Source organism: Branchiostoma belcheri, unplaced genomic scaffold, assembly GCF_001625305.1.
Source record: "Branchiostoma belcheri isolate BF01 breed outbred unplaced genomic scaffold, Haploidv18h27 scaffold3, whole genome shotgun sequence".
Classification (NCBI taxonomy): domain Eukaryota; kingdom Metazoa; phylum Chordata; class Leptocardii; order Amphioxiformes; family Branchiostomatidae; genus Branchiostoma; species Branchiostoma belcheri.
In genome coordinates this window covers 7,236,271-7,256,845 of record NW_017803909.1, presented here as the reverse complement: position 1 = coordinate 7,256,845, position 20,575 = coordinate 7,236,271, and the positions used below count along the sequence as shown (strand labels likewise).

Here is a 20,575-nt window from a genome sequence, read left to right as displayed (position 1 = left end):
CAATATATATATTGACATAGTTGATGTGGGAAAATATATAGACTTGTTTTTGTATTTTTTGTGATGTGCTTTGCTATAGATTGAAATCTGTAAGGTTACATTATTGTCATGGACGTATGGGTCAGCAATGGACATTTCTGAACTTCTATTATAGTAAACAGCATGTCCCAGTTAGCTCTACTCTGACCTCTTCGTAGATTACATAAACATATGAACGACCAATAACACCCTTCTTTATCAATTCAAAATGCATGTTATTGTAGCCCAAACCCCACCACAAAGAGAATACCCCGAGAAAGAAGAAACCATGAGTTGACCTGGTCACGTTGTTTTCCAGCGGCATGTTGGCGAGGGCCGTGTACCCGGCCCGGTGTACCAGGGTCACCGTGAACGTGGCCTTGAAGGCGGGCTCGTCAAAACACGGGAACGCCAGCCGGGCTCCCATCGGCTGCATCTGAGTCGTGGCCAGATATCTGTGGAAACAGTTGTTTGTCGCAATATGAATGCCATATACCCGTTACTGCCTTTATGGGCATTTTATCAAATGTCTAAGCCTTTTGTAAATCCCATGAGACACCCGATTATGTAACAGCTGGGTACAACACCATTAATTTTGACATAGTTTTTACATTCTATCACCATGTTAGCGCTGGATGTTTTCCAACATTTCAAATATATATATAAGAGTATTTCTTAAACACAAAGATTTACATATCAGACTACGGCACCTTGTTTGTCCGTCCTTGTTGACATACGAAGACCGGTAGAACCCGACCAGTCCGTCTCTCAGCGTCCCTCTGAAGTTGAGGCTGACGGTATAGACGGCGCCCTTTGTCAGTTCCGAATCTAGCTCCAGAACAAGGAACTGGTTTTCTGTCAACACAGCGATAGATTACAATGTTAACCTCCATAGTAAGCTCAGAGGCACGTTTAGATTACCTTTTATTTCTGATTACGTATTGCTCTACTTCTTCAGTTATTGTGCTAAACCACACATACATACATGTACCTACAAAGAAACAAACGCTACCAAAAACATAACCTTTGTGGATATCTACATGTAGATAGCCATGAAAACCGTTGACAGGGAAAGACCGGATCTGTAGAAGTAGATGTAGACTGGGTACCATCCGGATTTGGGCTCCGCAACGCTCGAAAAAATCATCGTTGCGGAGCCAAAATCCGGATGTTACCCAAGCTAAAGTAGATGTACCTTCATAGAGAAACCAGGAGGTAATTCTCGTGGTGGTGACGACATCACCTTCGCCCCGAATACCTGGCGCGGCGTCCCCGTCCACGATGTCCAGCTCAGCGGCGTGTAGGATGACGTACCTGGTGGGCGTGGCACACCTGAGCGTGACGTTCACCTGTCCCACCACGGTGAACGCCGTCACGTCAACACGCAGCTCTACGTCATAGTGAATGGGTAATAGCGACTCCGGAAGTCGGACCTGATTATTGAAAAAAGGGTAAGGGCGACATTAAACTTTACCATATAGCCAGAACACGTCGACCAATCAGAAGGCTCTATTTCCCATTGGTTATCAGCCGTAACCTCAAAATTGGTCGGTTATTAGAATAACCGACCACTTTTTTGACCGTACCATTATACAGGGGACAGAGCACTAACAGCAGTGTTTTAAAGAATTGTAGTATTTATCTACTAAAAACGTATTGTAGTTTATTTTGAATACTTTATTTGAAAATACAACACAATTAAATGAAATTTAAAGAAAAAACACAATGGAGAAGAAGAAGTACTAAGACGTAGAGTAGAAGCGACGATGCTCCTGTCTAACAGGACTAACACTTTATGACGATCGATGTAATGCTTAAAGAATTGCCTTGCCATCAAGTAACCAGTTAACCTTATACGTTATCACTGCCACTACCTAAACAATACCAACGTTATCAAGTATCGATATTAGAAAGACAGCACCTGTGATGAAAAAGAATTCGACATTTATATCTTACATCATCACTCTGTGTGATAAAACATGGTTTTCATGCATGGTTAAACTTGACAATGGAAATCTGCAAAATTGCCCCACCTGTTGCCACGGTCTGACCTGTCCTCCACCTCTGCCTGTCTCAAATCCGATGATCAGCCCGATCCCGAGACAGAAGAGAACGCAGCACGCCGCGATGGCGAGCGGGGCGCCGTTGTAGAACTTACAGGACTCGTCGTGAACCTTCCCGCTCCTGAAACTGTACCGCTTGGCGAATCCAGACATTTTGAATCGTGTGGCAATAAAGAGGGTTACAAACGGAACCGCAGGCAAACGAGAAGAGGTAGAATACTTAGTCTTATAGCTCACGTCCTACAAATAAACTTGTCAACAAGGAGAGCTTTGTGATTAGGTTTTTCAACGGTATATCAGTATACTCCTAGACGTAATCTCATAAAAATGCATGCAATCGTAGAGGTGTGACTTCGTTGTCTGATTTTATTACGTTCTTGTGCGTTCATGATAAAACATGGGGGAGGGAGGTGTACGAACGAACTTTGTATGTAAAACCCTTGAAACCTACAAAATAAGCCACCGCCTCTGAAAATATAACATGTATTTTCCTAGCAAGCTTCACTAGCCCCAGGTAGACTGACAGGTTACAGGTAGTGCACTATGGCTGCCTCAATGGCTTGCCTGACAGAAAAAAATATTGGGAACAATGGCTTACAAAGGGTGTTGCAATGAGTTACATATTGTTTGTACAATACTTTTACTTCTCTGCTTACTGTAGCAATAAAGGCGCAGGTTATGGATAGTTCACGTGCTGTCGTTACATGTTCCCTTCATCCATGCGTCTGAAACTTCTGAGTTATTATATGATTTTAGTGTACTTTTATGTGGACAATGAAGTCACACGACATCCCAAATGAAAGAAAAGGCTCTTATAGTGCTGGCAGGTGACGTTATAACCTGTAATAAAGAAACGATTAGCGCTGCTGGTGACGCTTTTTGTACTACTTGACGACAGGAACACGTCACCTCCTGTTCGCCCGTAGTTCGCACTCAGTTGAAGTAACGTCTGACGTAAGTCTGGGTCGAAATCCTCCGTGATTTTCAGGTCGACCAATCACGTGCCTTGATTGTGGACACACCTATATCCACTCCTACACCACTCTCTCTTCACGTGAAGACCATGAAAAGCCGGCAAGGCAAACCCGGCACATTGTTACTAGCGCGCCCATTCTTCACTGCTGCAGGGCGGGAGCAAGTAACGGTCAACGAAGTGGGCCTTTTGGGGTAAGAGGATTTTGAATTGTGAATTGTGTCGACCTTGATAGATAGACATGTCACTTAAGATTTTCATTCATGCGTCTTATGATATTCGTTATAGAAGTTGTTCTATGAGTTTTCGATGGATTTCTACATGTATGTACCGTTTGTTTCCAAAAATAGTTACCTATTGAAAAGAAGTCATTCTGTTTCTGCCCGCCAGATTGTAATCGTGTTTGTAACTAAATTTTGGTTTGTGTTTAGTTCAATCATTCTCAACTAACGAAGATGGGACAAAGCAAGAACAACATGAGTCAGAAGCGGCCCGCCATATGTAACGCCGGCATTGCTGTGAGTATGCTGCCACCTGTCATATACTTAAACATTCAGTACAGAAACATTAGGGACACACAATGCATTGCCATGCCACTCAACACATTGTCGATTATTGGTGATCATGGTATTCCAGTCCGGTAACAGGACAGCGTATGAATCGAAGTTATTGTGATGTTCGCATTACTTTTTTTATTTTTCTTGTACCGTGTGTAATGAACAATTTTCCATGATTATTTTACCAGAAAAACGAGGTGGTCATTGTCGTGAAAGGGGAAGAAAAGGCCAAGATGGCAGAGGAAGAAGAGTTCGACCCGTGGAATGTCCCTGAGCTGAAGGACGACACCGTCCCCTGGTCTGGTAAGGGCCGTTTTCTCATCGTCATTTATACAATGTAACACAATGTGGTGGGAGAGCTTTATAAAGCAGGGTCATTTTAGCTAAATTCTAGCTTTAAACATGGCTTGCAGTTAGATGGGCAAAAGTTAGGTGTGACAGGTCGTTTAGTGTAATATAACCTACTGCTGCGAAACTGGCGTGCTCTAGAAAGAGTCAAATATATGTACTAGTTAAGAGCTTAGAGAGTCACGACGTCGACGTTTTTGAATTCAGGCACTACAGGCATGCCCGCTGACGTCAGGTACGTGACAACTTAGGTGACCAATGAAAATGTCGGAGATTTGAACTTTGTACGGACACGTTGTTAGAACAGTCAGGCTTGGCTGGCACTTCTATCGTTTGAGGGATTCGGACAACAAATCTCGTTTACAGATAAACACTGATCCTCCCATTCCCCTCAATAACTAAGACAAGAAAGTTGGTATAAAGTTTTTGTTTGATTTGAGGTCACTTGTGCTGCTCGCGATCGGAAGGAGGTACTTTACCGTTTAGTAAGTTGCATTGCAAACATTGAAACATTCGTGTGATAAGCTTTGGTTACCCTTGTGTGTGTAGACCTGACGGGCTGTGGAAAGGTGGAGCACGTGGTTCTGTGGTTCCTGAAGCCGGTCCTTCTCCTTGGGCTGCTCTACATGTTCATCTGTTCACTGGACTTCCTCAGCAGCGCCTTCAGACTCTTGGGTAAGCTACGCACACTATTGGTTAGACATTGGAATAGAATCGACAAAATCTTCGTGTTAGGATGCTCGCCAACAGACTCAAGTAAAAAAAAGAGTGATCGCAGCTGTCGAATTTCTACCATGGCCACAGTTTTCACAGATAGGTAGTGTAACCATCGCTTGCCAGATCTTTAGCAGTGTATATGTACAGAATTTGTGAAGCTACCACCAGTCTACTACAAATTGTGAAGTCAAATGCCATTGTCACGTTTAAAAAAAATCCAATTTATGTCCCTGAAGGTGGAAAGGCAGCTGGCCAGGTGTTTTCCCAGAACGAGTTGCTGAGGAACCCTGTTTGCGGTCTGATGATCGGAGTTCTGGCAACTGTACTGGTACAGAGCTCCTCAACCTCAACCTCCATCGTGGTGTCCATGGTCGGCGCCGGAAGTAAGTGTTAAATGGTTCCACTCTGGTCGACAGTTTTTTTGCAAATAACAGTGCTGTGGCCATACTTTTAAATTCGTTATAGAAGAGTTAGTGTTACCGTTTTCAGCAACATGTATTTTTGTGTACAGTACTGGACGTGGAACAGAGTGTGTACATCATCATGGGGTCCAACATCGGAACTTCGGTCACCAACACCATCGTGTCCCTGGGCCACTCTGGCGACAGGAACGAGTTCCGCAGGGCGTTTGCTGGGGCCACGATCCTTGATATGTTCAACTGGCTCTGTGTGATCGTTCTCCTGCCATTGGAGGTGGGTAATGTTTAACATGCCTCTATTGTGGGAGATGGGGTGGTTGCGCAAAGCGGTGTTTGGCTGCAGATATTTATGTCAATAGCAACAGAGGCTCCTGTAAGCAATTTGAATTGAAATGCGTCCAACTGGTTACTTTGCGGGGTCGTGTGGTGCAACGGCAACGTGCTCGACTTGGAACCAATTGGTCCCTGGTTCGAGTCCTGATATACCACCGATCTTGTGCCCTTGGGAAAGCATTTTACACGACTTTCCCACTAAACTCAAGTGAAAATGAGTATTGTCTGTGCAGTATTCGTTTCTTCGTGTGGGACACAACACCAGCAACAGCTACCTGTGTCCCACGTGTATTGCACTGATGCAACTTCAATAAATCAAACTGGTTACTTTGTAACTGTTATATCGAAGGTGCTACCAAAACGCTGAAAGACTGATTGACGAACTGTTGTATCTTATCTTTCAGATGGCGTCTAAGTATCTCCTTCGCCTGTCGTCTGCCATCATCAACACCTTCTCTCTAAGCGAGGTCGGCGAGATCAAGCTGCTGAAGGTCATCACCGAGCCCTTCACCAAGCTGATCGTGGAGGTTCGTACAATCTTTGATACATAAAGACTCACATCTTAGAAGTCTATGTACATGTTTCAATTGCACTGCCTTGCAAGCATAGAAAATTGTGACAAAAATTGTGACAATTGGTGGAAGAAAGGAGGATTTTTTATTGAACTTTCGTACTCAAAAGTACATCCTGAATTTAGATACTATGTGATGAAAGCTGTCTTCCTATTAGATGCATGAGTAAGGTTTATCTAAAACTAATATCAATGTTTCAGATTGATAAGGATGTCATCACTGAGATCGCTAAGAACGAAGAAGGTGCGGAGGACCTGAGTCTACTGAGGCGGTACTGCAAGACTGGCCCGCTCGTGTTGGTCAACACAACACAAGAGCAGGTAAGCACAAGAATCAACTAGAAACGTAACACTTGCAAAGCAACTGCATTATGTTTACCTTCTCATATGGTCTGCTCTGTTAATTCTTACTCAAACACATTCATATACGATATGACCAGACAGGAGTCTAAATCCCTCCTGCTATAAAACTGCAACATGATGTAACCCAACACTAGCTACCATGGTGACCGATGTCTGGTTCAAGTCATTGACCTTATTGGTTTGGAGAAGGAAACAATGCAAAAACAATATGTCTTCCTTCTGTAAACATAGTAACAGATTCTTAGTCTGATAGGAAAACAAATTTAAAACGGATCAAGATTTAATAATCACCTACGAACTTGTGCTGGCAAATGCTTATACATTGTCTCTCTGCGTTCGTTTCTTAGGTGGCTTTCTTCAGCAACGGTACCTACAACTACAACGGCACAGAAAACGCCACCACCAGTGAATGGAAGCATCAATGTAAGAAAGACTCTATTCATAGCCCACAAACTTAACCTTCTGTTCTCTTATTACTATTAGTTTGTGACTGTAACTAGCCTTAAAGTACCACGCACTATGATGTGGTTTGTGCAAGCAAATGCATATTTCAGAAGCATATTGTCAGACTTGATAGCAATAATAACCAGACTCATCTGAAACACAACATCGTGGAATCGCTTCACCCGACTAGATATGTGTTCGCTGTACACAATTTTGCTAAAGCGTTTGAACTTTGTTTTTTCAGGTCAGTACCTGTTCGCGCAGGTGAACCTGTGGAACGACACCCTGGTGGGAGTGATCCTGCTGGTGGCGGCGCTGCTCATCCTGTGCGTCTGTCTCGCCTGCATCGTCAAACTTCTCCACAGCATCCTCAAGGGTCAGCTGGCCAGAGTCATCAAAAAAGCAGTCAACGCAGAACTGCCCACCAAGGCGGGGAAATGTTTGACAGGGTAGGCTGTCCGATTTATATCGATGCTGTCAATTGATTGGTGGGGTCCTGTGGCGTAACAACAGAGTGCTCGACTCGGAACCAAGAGGTCCCGGGTTCGAGTCCTGACATGTCACCGATCTTGTGCCCTTGGGAAAGGCACTTTACACGACTTTCCTCACTTCGCTCAGGTGAAAATGAGTACTGTATTGTCCCCTGTGCAAGTGGCGGCATTAATATAAGTTGAAATAACTTGAGTGTGCCGTCACAACGTCTTGTGACTACATGTTGGAATATAATAAAAAAAATTGATTGGTTCTATCACCATTGAAATTCACTTTGCCAATAATATAAACATTTCGCAGAAATCTTTTTGGCTTCAATGAGCCAGAGCCAAACATTGAGTTTAACAGAACGGTTTTTGGAACTCTGCGAACTAGTGTTTGAGCATAGGTATCCATCACTAAAGATAATTTTTCTCTTTTTTCTCTTTTTTTCCCTCTTGTATTAGTATAAAATCTAAATGAAACATTCTGGTCCATTGCGAGGATAGTATTTCATCACCAATATGTATTTCATAATTGTAAGCACATATTATTCTTATTGTATTTGGATTGTAATATGTATTTTTATGTATGTATAACGTTTCTTCCTACTCCCCAGGGTGTCCCTTAATAATAGTCTCTGACTAGTTGGGACACCCTGGCTTCTTTGTAAGCCAAATAAATAAATAAATAAAAATATTTCATCACCGTGATTTCATACGTTTTGCAGCATGATTTCATGTATATTCCACCCGTCTGCAGGTATCTGGTTATCCTGATCGGCGCTGGGATGACGTTCCTGGTCCAGAGTAGCTCCATCTTCACCTCAGCCCTCACCCCTCTAGTCGCGGTCGGCGTGATCAACCTCAAGCGGGCGTACCCTCTGACCCTCGGAGCCAACATCGGCACCACCACCACCGCCATCCTGGCCGCGCTGGCATCTTCCGGAGACGGTCTGGTCAGGTCACTCCAACTGGCGCTGTGTCACTTCTTCTTCAACGTGTCCGGGATCATCCTGTGGTACCCGCTACCGCCTCTCAGGAACGTTCCCATCGGTTTGGCCAAGAAGCTCGGCAACACGACGGCAAAGTACCGCTGGTTTGCCATCGTCTATCTCATTCTGATGTTCTTCCTCTTACCGGCGGCAATTTTCGGACTGTCTGTCGCGGGGTGGGAGGCTCTTGTGGGGGTTGGTGCGCCACTGCTGTTTTTGGTTTTGATTATCACTGTCGTCAACATAATGCAAAGAAAACGTCCCAACTGGCTTCCTAAGAAACTCCGGACGTGGGAATTCCTTCCCCTTGCTATGCACTCACTTGAACCTTATGATCGGCTTCTGACTGGCTGCTGCAAGAAGAATGAAGCACAAAAACAGACCAATGAGGAAAAAATGGAAATCGACAATCCAGGCTTCGTTTGGGAAATAGAACTTGAAATAACGAAATTGTAAATTTTATGTAAATAGTAAAATATTAGGAAAAAAACTGGTAAATGCACTTACCATGTTATGTAAATATATATGGCATGTAACTTGTATATATCATATTTGTCTCAGAACTGTATAATAATAAATTAAACATTTGAACCATTACGTGTTCGCTTCCATCGGACCATGCTAATCAAGTATGTATATATTGAATAGCAATGCGGTTTGGTTCCTTTTTTTTAGATCGATTAAAATGAACAAGCACCGTCTACCGTTTCTGTCAACAATGCTCGCTGTTTGCTAGCAAGGGAGCAAGATTTAGGATCTTCGATTAATTCGGCGATGTCAAAACGAACACTTAACTCGTGGCTAATTGTAACGAAGCTGTAAACCACAGGAATCTACATGTATTTGCTTCGGCAGCAGCCCACACAAAGCTGAGCAAACAGTGGTTGCTTCAACGTTGGCAAATGATGTCCAGCTAGTCTCTAACTGTGGCCCTCACACAACAATCAGTCGGTTAGACCGTTTTCCCGCCAACATTGGATTGGCAGCTCGCACTGGTAGGTAACGCCATTTAGTTCTTTTTTTGTCGCCATCGATTGCTAAAGTGACATGCAGAATAACAAAGGACTATAAAAAAAGAGAGAGAGCGCCATATAACGTTATATAAAGTAATGCATTGATGTCACTGGGGAAAGGTTTAAACTACTCGTACCCCATTGGTGAGATGGTACGTTCCGACGTTCACGAGAGCTACACACCGGCATCACGTGCATGACGTGTGCACCTGTTCAAACTGTCTCTGCAACTGGTCTAGACCAGTTAGAACGCTTAGATTTTCAAAAGTGCAACCTTTTTTTTTCATTTCAATGAGTTTTATCGGCTACAACTAGTATCCCCTAGAACCTATTTTTGCATAAGGTGAACAGGTGAACTTAGAAGTTTACATGTGGACCTCTACTAGGTGCAAGTACGCACAGTCTTCTTGTTGCTAGTGAAGTGAATACTGTACAGTAGGCATACTTTAATACGGGAATGAAGAAATAACGTTCTTGTTCATTTGCCGTCTAATGTTCCGATGTTCCCCAAATTCCAGACTTGTTCATTTTCAATTGCTTGTATAGCAACGTAGTCAATCAAGGAAAAAGAGAATTGCATCAGCTGGCCCTGAAGCCTTCCAAAATTGACCATCTAAGAAGTGACCAAACTATTTGAAATATAGCTTGTTTGCAAACAAGTCCATTGTTCTGTTATTTTATTTGTCAACCGTGGCGTTTCACCTATTCACCTGTGCAAAGTCTGGCGGTGGTGGTAATGAAGTCTTTGAGTGCAATCCAGGACACGAGCAGTTCTCCCAACGCGCTTATAATATGTTAGTCAGAGGGACAGGGCAACTCGGGGGCAAAGTACACGTAACGTCAATTCACAGTGTCAGCCGAGTTGGCGCGGACCAATAGCACACCTGTATTTCAGACGCACCTTTTGTCCACCCCCGCCACACTCTGCCTCCACGTGAAGCCCATGGATGGAGGCGGGGTGACAGGCCCAGTGTTCCCTCTAATGACGCGTGCAGGAGCCTCTCTGTGTTTGCATATAGCGGCACGCAGTCTCCCGCCCAGCACAGTGTCTGGCAGAGAACAGGTGAGTATAGTACGGACGTTTAGTAACAGTCTACAAATTATCAAAATAGCTTAAAATCTATCCATTTGTTTCTATGTTAATGAAGACGGGGCGTTTTTTTGTGCCCAAAGAGCATTGCTATGCATTTTTACTTGGCAACTTGTTGATTTAGATTCTAGTTTTTCAGGTAGATATGGTTTCCCAAACAACAGCTTTGATCTCTAGAAATGTCCCGCGAAATCCACACTTTGTCTTGATCATTTTTTTTTTACTCTCTATACTGTCACACCTTCTCTTAGCTTGGTCTTGGTCTCAAAGGCCAAGACAACGGATGGTACTTTAGAGGTTTAACAGTCATAAAAATCTATCGAGTTCCTTGAGTAACTGTTTTCTTGTGCCCTTTTTTCTAGACTTGCGTTAGTTCTACTAGAAGCACTGTAGTGGCTCTGGCTGTTTCGTCATGGGGAAAGGCACCGACAAAAGAAGCAAGGAGCAGCCTCCAGTGTACACCGTGAGTACTTTATCTCTGGATGCACTCACTCACTCACTCACTCACTCACTCACTCACTCACTCACTCACTCACTCACTCACTCACTCACTCACTCACTCACTCACTCACTCACTCACTCACTCACTCACTCACTCACTCACTCAGCTCCGCATGCCCCTTCAGGGGGCATAGCCCCTCTGCATACGGCCCTCCAGGTCTGCCTGTCTCTGGTTGCCACCCAGGCGGTGGTGATGTTCAGTCCTGCAGCCTGAAGGTCCTAGATGCACACTGTAGGAAAAAGTTGATCAACAACTAATACGTTTCAAGACAGATATTGTTTCAAGCAATTTTTGGGAGCAGGGCGTGATATACTGTTTTGATATTAATAAATCTCGATTTGTGCTTGGAAATTGAAATTGCGGTGTGTAGCTTCCGAGGTTCGTACAGCCTTTCTAAACAATTAACCAAGTCATCAATTTGTTTACATTTTTTTTCATGTTTTGCTTTTCTTCTTCTTTTCAGGAAAATGAAGTGGCCATTGTCGTTGACGGGGACGACAAGACAAAGATCGTTGAGGAAGAAGAGTTCGACCCGTGGAATGTCCCTGATTTGAAGGATGACACCGTCCCTTGGTCCGGTAAGTGCCGATTTCTCAGCCGTCCCTCAACTGCATTTTACAGCTTGTTCGGGAAATAGAGGGGAGGCCGTCATTCGTCATTTTTCCTTCAGTTAAATTTTTATGAAGTTGACGATTAAATTGGCAATTTGGCACAGGTCGATTGTACAGCATGTTTTCAGTCCAATATGGTTTTCAGTACAAACTGCTTGGGCCAGTGCGTGAAATACGTTCTTTTTAACCTCTAGCAATTCTCTCGACATATGTTTCATCGGATCCTATAAATAGATTTAAGTTAAAGGCTAAGAAGGACCAAAATACCTGTCAACGATGGCTTATGCTCAGGTCACATTTCCAGACCGGGGCCCGGTCGGGCTGTTTGTATGAACGAAAATTAACGATTCATATCCAGAATATATAGAAATAGAGCCCATGATTGTTATTAAGAGCTTTTATGAGTTTTGTTGTCTTTTGTGTCGTAGTTTTCGTTCCCAAAAGCTGCCCGGCCGGCCCCCGTGTGGGAAATGTGACCTCATCATTATGGTTGATACTCGCATCCGATTGTAAGACTCATTACCATCGGGAAGACAAATTGGAAAGAACCCTCTTCGTTGTGTTTACATGTGGGTTGCGGTCGCTGTAAGATCCCAGTGACCAGAAAAGTTTTAAGCAAACCAATGAAGATTGGCCAGGCCACCGGTAGACGCTTTCTGGGGTCCTCTTGTCATGTTCACCTTCACCTGTGTTTGGAGATGTCTGCGGGCCACATGGTTTTTCATGGATTTGAATGTATATTTAAAATATATATGTGACGAAATTCGATTGGTAATGTTCGTAGTCTTACTTGTACATAGTTCTTCGGCATACATTTGTCAATGACTGAACTCCCCAGTACAGTCATCACAGCAGCTAGAGATAGCGCTGGTAACGAGAAATCTGCGGCGGCGTACGTTAGTTTAAATATTGAACATTTTTGTGTGAACTGTAACCGATCTGATACACTTCGTACCCAGTATCGTAAGGAATGGCAAGGTTGCCGTATAGCGCGCCAAGATTTTGGCGCTTTTACCTGGAAAGACAAAGGCAAACACTTCTGTGTGCGATATGTGGTGGCAGGGTTGTATATAGCTCGTGAGCATGTTTGCTGTGGCACAAAGCAGAACAAACAGACGGGCTGACTGCTGCTATGCGCGCATGAGTGACTTCCAGTGACCAACATACCAGTGGTCGCCATACTGCAAACAACGTAGGGTTAGGCACCGGGAAATGGGCGTAAAGTTGATAAACGCGACAAACACAACAGAAAAAACAGCATGCAGTCCAGAATATCAAATAGTCCGCTTGCAAGTGAATTTTCATGCGTTAGCAAATACACTTTTACACCAGAAAAAAAGTTTGTGAGGCAACATTTTCCCGGTGTTCAAGAAATAATGGCACCTTCCTTCGTTCACGTGCGCTCCACTCCTACATCACGTGGAGGAAGTATGCACCTGTAAAACCTGTATGCACCACCAAAAACTGGTTTGCACTGGTTGTAAAACTGTCCGCTGACAGGTCTATTTCATTAGTTTCTCCGCTCCAAACATTTGCGGCTCTCAACTCTTATCTGTAACATGTTACGTAAATGTGATCTGACTGTCTAAGGTGAAGGATTCTATCGTCTGCTTACCTGGGTGCTTCGCTATAAATATAGTCTTAAAGTAATAAAACCAAGTTGTTTGCTTAAACTTTGACGAGACAAGCCTGAAGCGTCAGATTCGGGTCAGCACGACTTTGCAAACGCCATATATAGTAAAAAAAAGGACCATGGGGCAGGACAATGACCTGTCCACAAGACCTAGAAAGCGCAAGGGAAGATTGTCAGGTGAAACGGTTCATAAATTTGATCTGACCGATTGAGGCCAAGGATCTGACCGATTAAGGCCAAGGATTCTATCACCTGACCGTTGTGTCATTGTCCACATTGATATATCATCTCAGACTTATCAAACCAAGTTGTCTGGAGTGTTTGCCGTTGCTCTGAAGAGGCAATAGGTGTCAGACATGGGTCAGCGCACCTGCGCAAACGTCAAATAAAGCCAAAAAAGGGCCATGGCACAGGTCAAATAATGACCTGTTTACCGGCGCTGAAAATCTTGTAATAATTTGATATTAATCAATGTACCCTAAGTCCATTTCAGTTTTTCAATATTTACATTACGACTCATGTCGTACCATGTACCAGACAGTAAGGAAAAGTAAAACACTGGCGGAAAGCATTGCCTTCGGATCTATTTCGTCCTCTGATATAACTAACATATAAGAGACTTTGTTCGGGTTGCTTGTCGCACACGTACATTCTCTTAAATTTCAGTCAGTCAATTGTACATTGAATACCCATAACTTATCTTCACTGCATATATCCGTATTATAGGGCAATGGCGATGCTTTTGGGGCGTTTGACGACACAAGGCCTCGCTATGTATTGCTTTGTCAGCGATATCGTTCTAGGCAAAGTATTGACACCTCAATTGAGGTAACCGATACAACAGTGCGCATGTATTGTTTCAAATATGCTGACCAATCACGCAGAAAACACTCACTCTTCATTCAGTCCATACTAGCCAATAGGAACGCAGGAAAGGGTGAACTTTGTACAGGTACAGCACGGGTGAACTTTGTACAGACTTACAGGCTGGTGTGTTGTCGAACAACCTCTGACGGCGCGTGGCCGCAGTACCTTAATGCTTCAGACGATAATGTGCCGCGTTTGTTGTAATTACACATTCCTTTTTGACTTAGAAACGGGAACAGCAGGAATAAAATGAAATGCGCACATTTGACCGAATAGTTAAAACAGATTCTAGCCTGTGTGAAAGACGAGAAATCAATTTTTTCTAAATTTAACGTTAGCACATCGTTCAAGTCAAGTTCTTTGAAAACTTTTTCCAAAAAAGCGGGGCCCTGGCTGGCAGTCTTATGGAACGAAAAGTATGATATAAACGACAACAAAGCGCAAAGAAGTTGAAACAATTGGCAATGGGAACTATTTGCGTATATTATTGATATAAGTTGTTGATTTTTCGTTACTAGTAATCGAAACAGCCCGCTCGGGCCCCGGGTTGAAAATGTGACCGAAGCATTAGTTTCTCGGCCGTCCCTTATTGAGGCCTATCATCCATCGAAACACAGATGATGCCACAAAGGTATTAGCCAATGCATAGGACGGTGTCCATCAGCCTCACCCAGTATGATCAAGTATGTGGCATGGGTTTACCATTATAACGTTGTAGTGGTGTCTTTATTCCATAATGATTTGTACCAACAAAGATGAACTTTCATGTTATGATATGTCTGACTGGCATTTCCTTGTGTTTGTAGAACTGACGGGCTGTGGGAAGGTGGAGCGCGTGGTTCTGTGGTTCCTGAAGCCGGTCCTGCTCCTCGGGCTGCTCTACATGTTCATCTGTTCACTGGACTTCCTCAGCAGCGCCTTCAGACTCTTGGGTAAGCTAGCGGACTTTCTGTATCTTCAGAACAATAAAGCATTTGCTTGGGTGCATACGAACATCAGAATAAGGCCACAGCAAGTAAATTTTATGGACGATATCCTCCGCAGACTCCAAATCTAATGCGATAGGGCGAAAAAAACAAGGTGGGCAAGAAAACAAGATTCTTTCATTTATAAATTTGAGGTCATATATAGCCTAGTTAAACGAGGACCGATAGGCATTTACAACATTTTCAGCATGTTGACCACCGTCAGAGGGCAAGACAACTTCTTGTTTTCCCCCCAAAATCAGGCGAGAATTAATGCGCTTGCGGATGTCATCCATAAAAATTACTCGCTGTGGCCTAATGTGTATTTTTTGCTTTTGAAGTCGTGCTCTCAAACATACTAATAAATAGACTAGAAAGGTAACTTTTGCAAAGCAAATACATAATGTTTACCTTCGCATATAGTCTGCTCTGTTTCATATAAAGTACTAGTGGTATATGGTCTAAATCCCTCCTGCTACAAAATTGCAACATGACGTAACCCAACACTAGTTATGGTGACAGACATCTGGTTCAGGTCATTGAACTTATTGGTTCGGAGAAGAAGAAGAAAGAGAGCAAAAACAATATGTTTCCTTCGGTAAACATAATAAATGATTTTATTCCCCAGGTGGTAAAGCTGCCGGCGAGCTGTTTGCTCAGAACGAGTTGTTGAGGAACCCTGTCTGCGGTCTGATGATCGGAGTTCTGGTGACGGTTCTGGTGCAGAGCTCATCAACCTCAACCTCCATCGTGGTGTCCATGGTCGGCGCCGGAAGTAAGTGTCCTCTGTAGCTTCACGAAGTCCTTTTCAGAACTTCCTCGCAAACTTGTCAACTGTCCCCACTCAGAGATAGAATGCCTTTTGTATTACTGTGTTGCAAATGCGATAAGTCGGCTGAAACTGGAACAGATACAACTAGAGTTCCCCGACCCACCTACCAAGTATCATCCATCTAAGCCTTCTCAAGTTATCGTGTCCACAGACACACACACACAAACACACATACACACACATACACACACACACACATACACCTCTCAAAACATAACCTTCTTGGCGAAGGTAACTACTGTTACCATTTAACACAACTGATATCATTGTTTGCTCTACTACGTAGTATTGGAGGTGGAACAGTCCATCTACATCATCATGGGGTCCAACATCGGAACTTCGGTCACCAACACCATCGTGTCCCTGGGCCACTCTGGCGACAGGAACGAGTTCCGCAGGGCGTTCGCTGGGGCCACGATACACGACATGTTCAACTGGCTCTGTGTGATTGTTCTCCTTCCACTGGAGGTGAGTGATCGATGACCGAACGCCAGATGTATAGATTATAATACTTGTTGATATAATCTTTGGAGTAATTCTTTCGACGAAAAGCGATAATGTAATGTCGACATGGGAGGGTAGTCACAACTAGGAAGGTAACATTCGCAAAGCAAATGCATAATGTTTACCTTCGCATATGGTCTGCTGTTCATTCTTACTCAACACATTCATATATATGGCCAGACAGGAGTCTGAATCCCTCCTGCTATAAAATTGCAACATGATGTAGCCCAACACCAGTTACCATGGTGATAGACTATCTGGTTCAGGTCATTGACCTTATTGCTATGGAGAAGAAGAAGAAGGCTGGAAACAGAGCAAAATCTATATTTTTCCTTCGGTAAACATATCAAATCAAAGAGGAAGCGTCAATTGTACACGACTTGTGACAGAATATCGTCAAATCTTTCACGAATGGTTATGGATAAACATTATGTCGTGCCTCCAGGCTGCGTCCCACTACCTCTTCCGACTGTCGACCGCCATCGTAGACTCCTTCCACTTTACCGGAGTCGGTGAGATCAAGCTGCTGAAGGTCATCACCGAGCCCTTCACTAAGCTGATTGTAGAGGTGAGTACACTGACATTTTTCTCCCTCCACTTTTGTTTGTCTTCAACATTGGGTGAATGAATGCCAGTTAACCTAACTCTCTATAAGTATGGTTAGAACTAACAATCAGCATAAATCTGTATGTTTTCTTTGTTCATTTCTTTGTCATCGTTCCCCTCCCTCTCATTTTTTTGTATAATATCCAATTTTTAGTTTCTCTATAAACTTCTGCAGTTTATGAGATACACAGTTGACATAATGGCACATGTAAACTACATTTCAGATTGACAAGGGAGTCATCACCGACATCGCTCAGAACCAGGAGGGTGCTGCAGAGCTGAGCCTGCTGAAGCGGTACTGCAAGACTGGTCCTCTGGTGCTGGTCAACACAACAGAGGAGCAGGTAAGCACATGTTTCCTGTAGACCACAGCTGAAGAATTTGCTTTTTTTGTTTCAAGGAGACCGTCTAAGAGATAGTTTGACCATTTGCTGAGGTACTTCTTCAGGTCATATCAAGGCATGTTTTTGGTTTGTCTTAACATGAGACCTTTGACGATGATTTGTTAACGCAAGCATATTTCTGTCTGCCTGTTTGTTAGGTAACATTCTTCAGCAACGGTACCTACAACTGGACCATCACAGAAAACGTCACCACCAGCGCGTGGAAGCATCAATGTAAGAAACCATTCCGGTTACGACTCAAATACCATTGCCTAACATTGATTACGAAAATAACACTGAATGCACACATACATGCATACATACATGCATTAGATGCATACTCCCCAAAGTACGATTAACGATGAGTAAGTTTTGAATTTTGATGATAAACATCTACAATTTGCATTCGCTAAAAGTCTTTTCCAAAGGACCATTTCCTGAAATTAAATGAAGGAAAAACGACATTGAATAGAAGATCGCCTAAGATGTTATTCTTTATCCAATTTGATCTTGTGTTCGCCGTACACAATTTTCCTAAAGCGTTTAAACTGTTCGTTGTTTCAGGTCAGTACCTGTTCGCACAGGTGAACCTGTGGAACGACACCCTGGTGGGAGTGATCCTGCTGGTGGCGGCGCTGCTCATCCTGTGCGTCTGTCTCGCCTGTATCGTCAAACTTCTCCACAGCATCCTGAAGGGAGCACTGGCCAAGGTCATCAAAAAGGCCGTGCACGCAGAACTGCCCACCAAAGTGGGGAAGTACCTGACCGGGTAAATATGATATGAGATCCGCTCATCTATCTGTGCGGATCTGCTTTTCATACATTGGTTGATTCTGTAATGTTATGGGAGACATTATATAATGCCCTGTTTTCCATATATTTGGCAGTCATATCAGTAGATTCTGAAGTAGTAATAGTAACAGATGACTCAATTTTTGATGGTAAATCTACTGATCTCTAAGAGAGCTTTATGATGGAGTGCAAGGATCAGACCATTGTGAGCAATGACATCTTCTATCACAGCATAGAAGACGCGTCATGTTGCCTGCAAGTTCTTGTTCATATATGGCATGTTGTCTTATCTGTTATGTTTGTTTCACAGGTATCTGATCATCATTCTCGGTGCCGGGATGACGTTCCTGGTCCAGAGTAGCTCCATCTTCACCTCAGCCCTCACCCCTCTCATCGCGATCGGCGTGGTCAACCTCAAACGGGCGTACCCTCTGACCCTCGGAGCCAACATCGGCACCACCACCACCGCCATCCTGGCCGCGCTGGCATCTTCCGGAGACGGTCTGGTCAGGTCTCTCCAACTGGCGCTGTGTCACTTCTTCTTCAACGTGTCCGGGATCATCCTGTGGTACCCGCTACCGCCTCTCAGGAACGTTCCCATCGGTTTGGCCAAGAAGCTCGGCAACACGACAGCAAAGTACCGCTGGTTTGCCATCGTCTATCTCATTCTGATGTTCTTCCTCTTACCGGCGGCAATTTTCGGACTGTCTGTCGCGGGGTGGGAGGCTCTTGTGGGGGTTGGGGTGCCACTCCTGGCCTTCGCTTTGGTCGTTGTTGTCGTCAACATATTACAAACAAAACGCCCCAACTGGCTTCCGAAGAAACTGCGCACGTGGGACTTCCTCCCCCTCGCCCTACACTCACTTGAGCCCTACGATAGGATTTTTACGGGATGCTGCAAAAAGAAAGGTGCGGAAAGAGAGGAAAACGAGGAAAGGATTGAGATCGACAATCCCGGCTTTGTTACAGAGCAAGTCATGGAATCCACCCGGCTGTAAAGTTGTAAACGTTTCTAAATTGTATATAGAAATTAAATATAGAATATTCGAAGGAATGTGGGAGCAGTAAAGGGAAACTTCAATCCATTCTTTTCTTATATCCCTTTGCATGGTATCCAAAAATGTTTCGTTGATTGCTATAGCACTACACAAGCAATATCTTTAAAGACACAAAAAGAAAAGAAAACGAACTACTTCCAAAGTCGTCTGATTTGGGAAAATGCCATATCACTTTGTGTGGGATATACGACCACTTGATACAATATAGTTCAGTTCATCCTAATCAGGTGACACCATGTATTGTCTCCACAAGTTCCTGTCACGCATGACAGAGGACAGTACAATATACAATATAGTACTAACAGTTAGTATACACGAAAATTGCGAGTCGGGAAAAGTTGCAAGGAGGCAATCTCGGGACAAAATACTATACACCATGCAAGTACTTCGGTACAGTGTTTAGTTATAATAGTTATTTATTCATTTACTTGCCAATATTAAATTGCAATCTAAATTATCTTATCTTGTTTTGACATGTAGCCTTTGTCTCGTTTGGTAGTTTTCTGTTTTCCATTCATAACATGTTACGTTATATTCATATGTATCTATTTAGTTCTGTAAACTTACTCATATTTACCATGTATTTATCATTATCATCCACGCACATAGACGTTTGTTGTTCTTTATTTTATCTGTGATATGCTTACAGTTTTGTAACTGTATATCGGTTTCAAACTACTTCCTAAAGTACTTAGTACTTTAATATACATGTAAAGATGATATACAGCAAGTTAGTGTATTTGTATGATTAGTAATATTGAATGACTGTATATGATATAAATTATTCCAGGATTGCTATAAGATGAGACATGATATGACATGGCGATACCGATTTGTTTTGCTGCTATATATCGTTGATGATACTACGTATACCCATTGAGAACGTCATACATAGAGACCTACATTGCACGTAACAAACACTTTTGTATTTTTACACGTTTGTTCCAGAGGTTCCATTAAATACCCTAAATGGTTTCATTATGAAAATAAATAATGAGAAACATTTCATCTTGTGCCTCATCAATTTGGTGAAGATCATTTTGGTGGATGAAAGTACTAGTACGTGCTTTTTAACAACAAAACTTCAACCCGTTCCTTTTAGCTACAAAAGTAAGTTTTCCCAAACTGATTTCAAGGGACCATCCATTTAAGAGATACATGGGGCCCTGGGTCATACTATACTCATCGCCACATGAAGCAAAAGACAAACAAACTGACAGTCAACAACCAAGCAATCAAAACGAAGAGACCAAAATAAAACAATAATTTGCTCGAATTGTCGCTACAACAAATTTCACCTGCATCATTTTCACACTAATCAACCCACCCCTTGCTGTTACAACCTTTCCTGATCCGTCCCTAACAAGATTCCAGCGTCTCAGAAGGAACGCAGCAAGATGCCAGGGGTAGTCTGACTCGTGTATGACCTGGACCTGAGCTGAGCCAGC

General features: G+C 43.2%; 3 protein-coding genes across 3 annotated transcripts in view; 2 read left to right on the top strand and 1 right to left on the bottom strand.

Annotated features, from left to right (window-relative positions):
• Window positions 1–2,265, bottom strand: part of LOC109473418 (aminopeptidase N-like) — a 12,401-nt gene extending 10,136 nt beyond the window's left edge. Inside the window, exons 1-4 of the mRNA XM_019773278.1 lie at window positions 2,052–2,265; window positions 1,214–1,451; window positions 729–873; window positions 326–473 (exon numbers count right to left, since the gene is read on the bottom strand). Coding sequence (XP_019628837.1) covers window positions 326–473; window positions 729–873; window positions 1,214–1,451; window positions 2,052–2,234 — 714 coding nt within the window. The 5' untranslated portion in view covers window positions 2,235–2,265. The remainder of the gene's footprint in view (window positions 1–325; window positions 474–728; window positions 874–1,213; window positions 1,452–2,051) is intronic.
• A 949-nt stretch (window positions 2,266–3,214) lies between these two features.
• On the top strand, window positions 3,215–8,858 carry LOC109473985 (sodium-dependent phosphate transport protein 2B-like). The gene is made up of 11 exons (XM_019774178.1): window positions 3,215–3,248; window positions 3,486–3,572; window positions 3,800–3,914; window positions 4,509–4,634; window positions 4,913–5,059; window positions 5,188–5,369; window positions 5,833–5,955; window positions 6,201–6,320; window positions 6,710–6,785; window positions 7,051–7,255; window positions 8,040–8,858. Exons 2-11 carry the CDS (start codon window positions 3,510–3,512, stop codon window positions 8,725–8,727), a joined length of 1,845 nt encoding a protein of 614 aa, XP_019629737.1. The 5' UTR covers window positions 3,215–3,248; window positions 3,486–3,509; the 3' UTR covers window positions 8,728–8,858.
• Window positions 8,859–10,740: 1,882 nt separating this feature from the next.
• On the top strand, window positions 10,741–19,728 carry LOC109473984 (sodium-dependent phosphate transport protein 2B-like). Its single transcript, XM_019774177.1, has 10 exons — window positions 10,741–10,837; window positions 11,340–11,454; window positions 14,794–14,919; window positions 15,581–15,727; window positions 16,071–16,252; window positions 16,734–16,856; window positions 17,119–17,238; window positions 17,436–17,511; window positions 17,842–18,046; window positions 18,380–19,728. Exons 1-10 carry the CDS (start codon window positions 10,787–10,789, stop codon window positions 19,065–19,067), a joined length of 1,833 nt encoding a protein of 610 aa, XP_019629736.1. The 5' UTR covers window positions 10,741–10,786; the 3' UTR covers window positions 19,068–19,728.
• The last annotated feature ends 847 nt before the right edge of the window (window positions 19,729–20,575 follow it).

Bases quoted from the DNA above. Each gene is read 5' to 3' on its own strand.
- LOC109473985 (XM_019774178.1), top strand. From the start codon at position 3,510: ATGGGACAAAGCAAGAACAACATGAGTCAGAAGCGGCCCGCCATATGT. The intron at 5,060-5,187 runs GTAAGTGTTAAA...TTTTGTGTACAG, and splicing joins GTCCATGGTCGGCGCCGGAA to TACTGGACGTGGAACAGAGT. The intron at 5,956-6,200 runs GTTCGTACAATC...TCAATGTTTCAG, and splicing joins TCACCAAGCTGATCGTGGAG to ATTGATAAGGATGTCATCAC.
- LOC109473984 (XM_019774177.1), top strand. From the start codon at position 10,787: ATGGGGAAAGGCACCGACAAAAGAAGCAAGGAGCAGCCTCCAGTGTAC. The intron at 11,455-14,793 runs GTAAGTGCCGAT...TTGTGTTTGTAG, and splicing joins TGACACCGTCCCTTGGTCCG to AACTGACGGGCTGTGGGAAG. The intron at 16,253-16,733 runs GTGAGTGATCGA...TCGTGCCTCCAG, and splicing joins TTGTTCTCCTTCCACTGGAG to GCTGCGTCCCACTACCTCTT.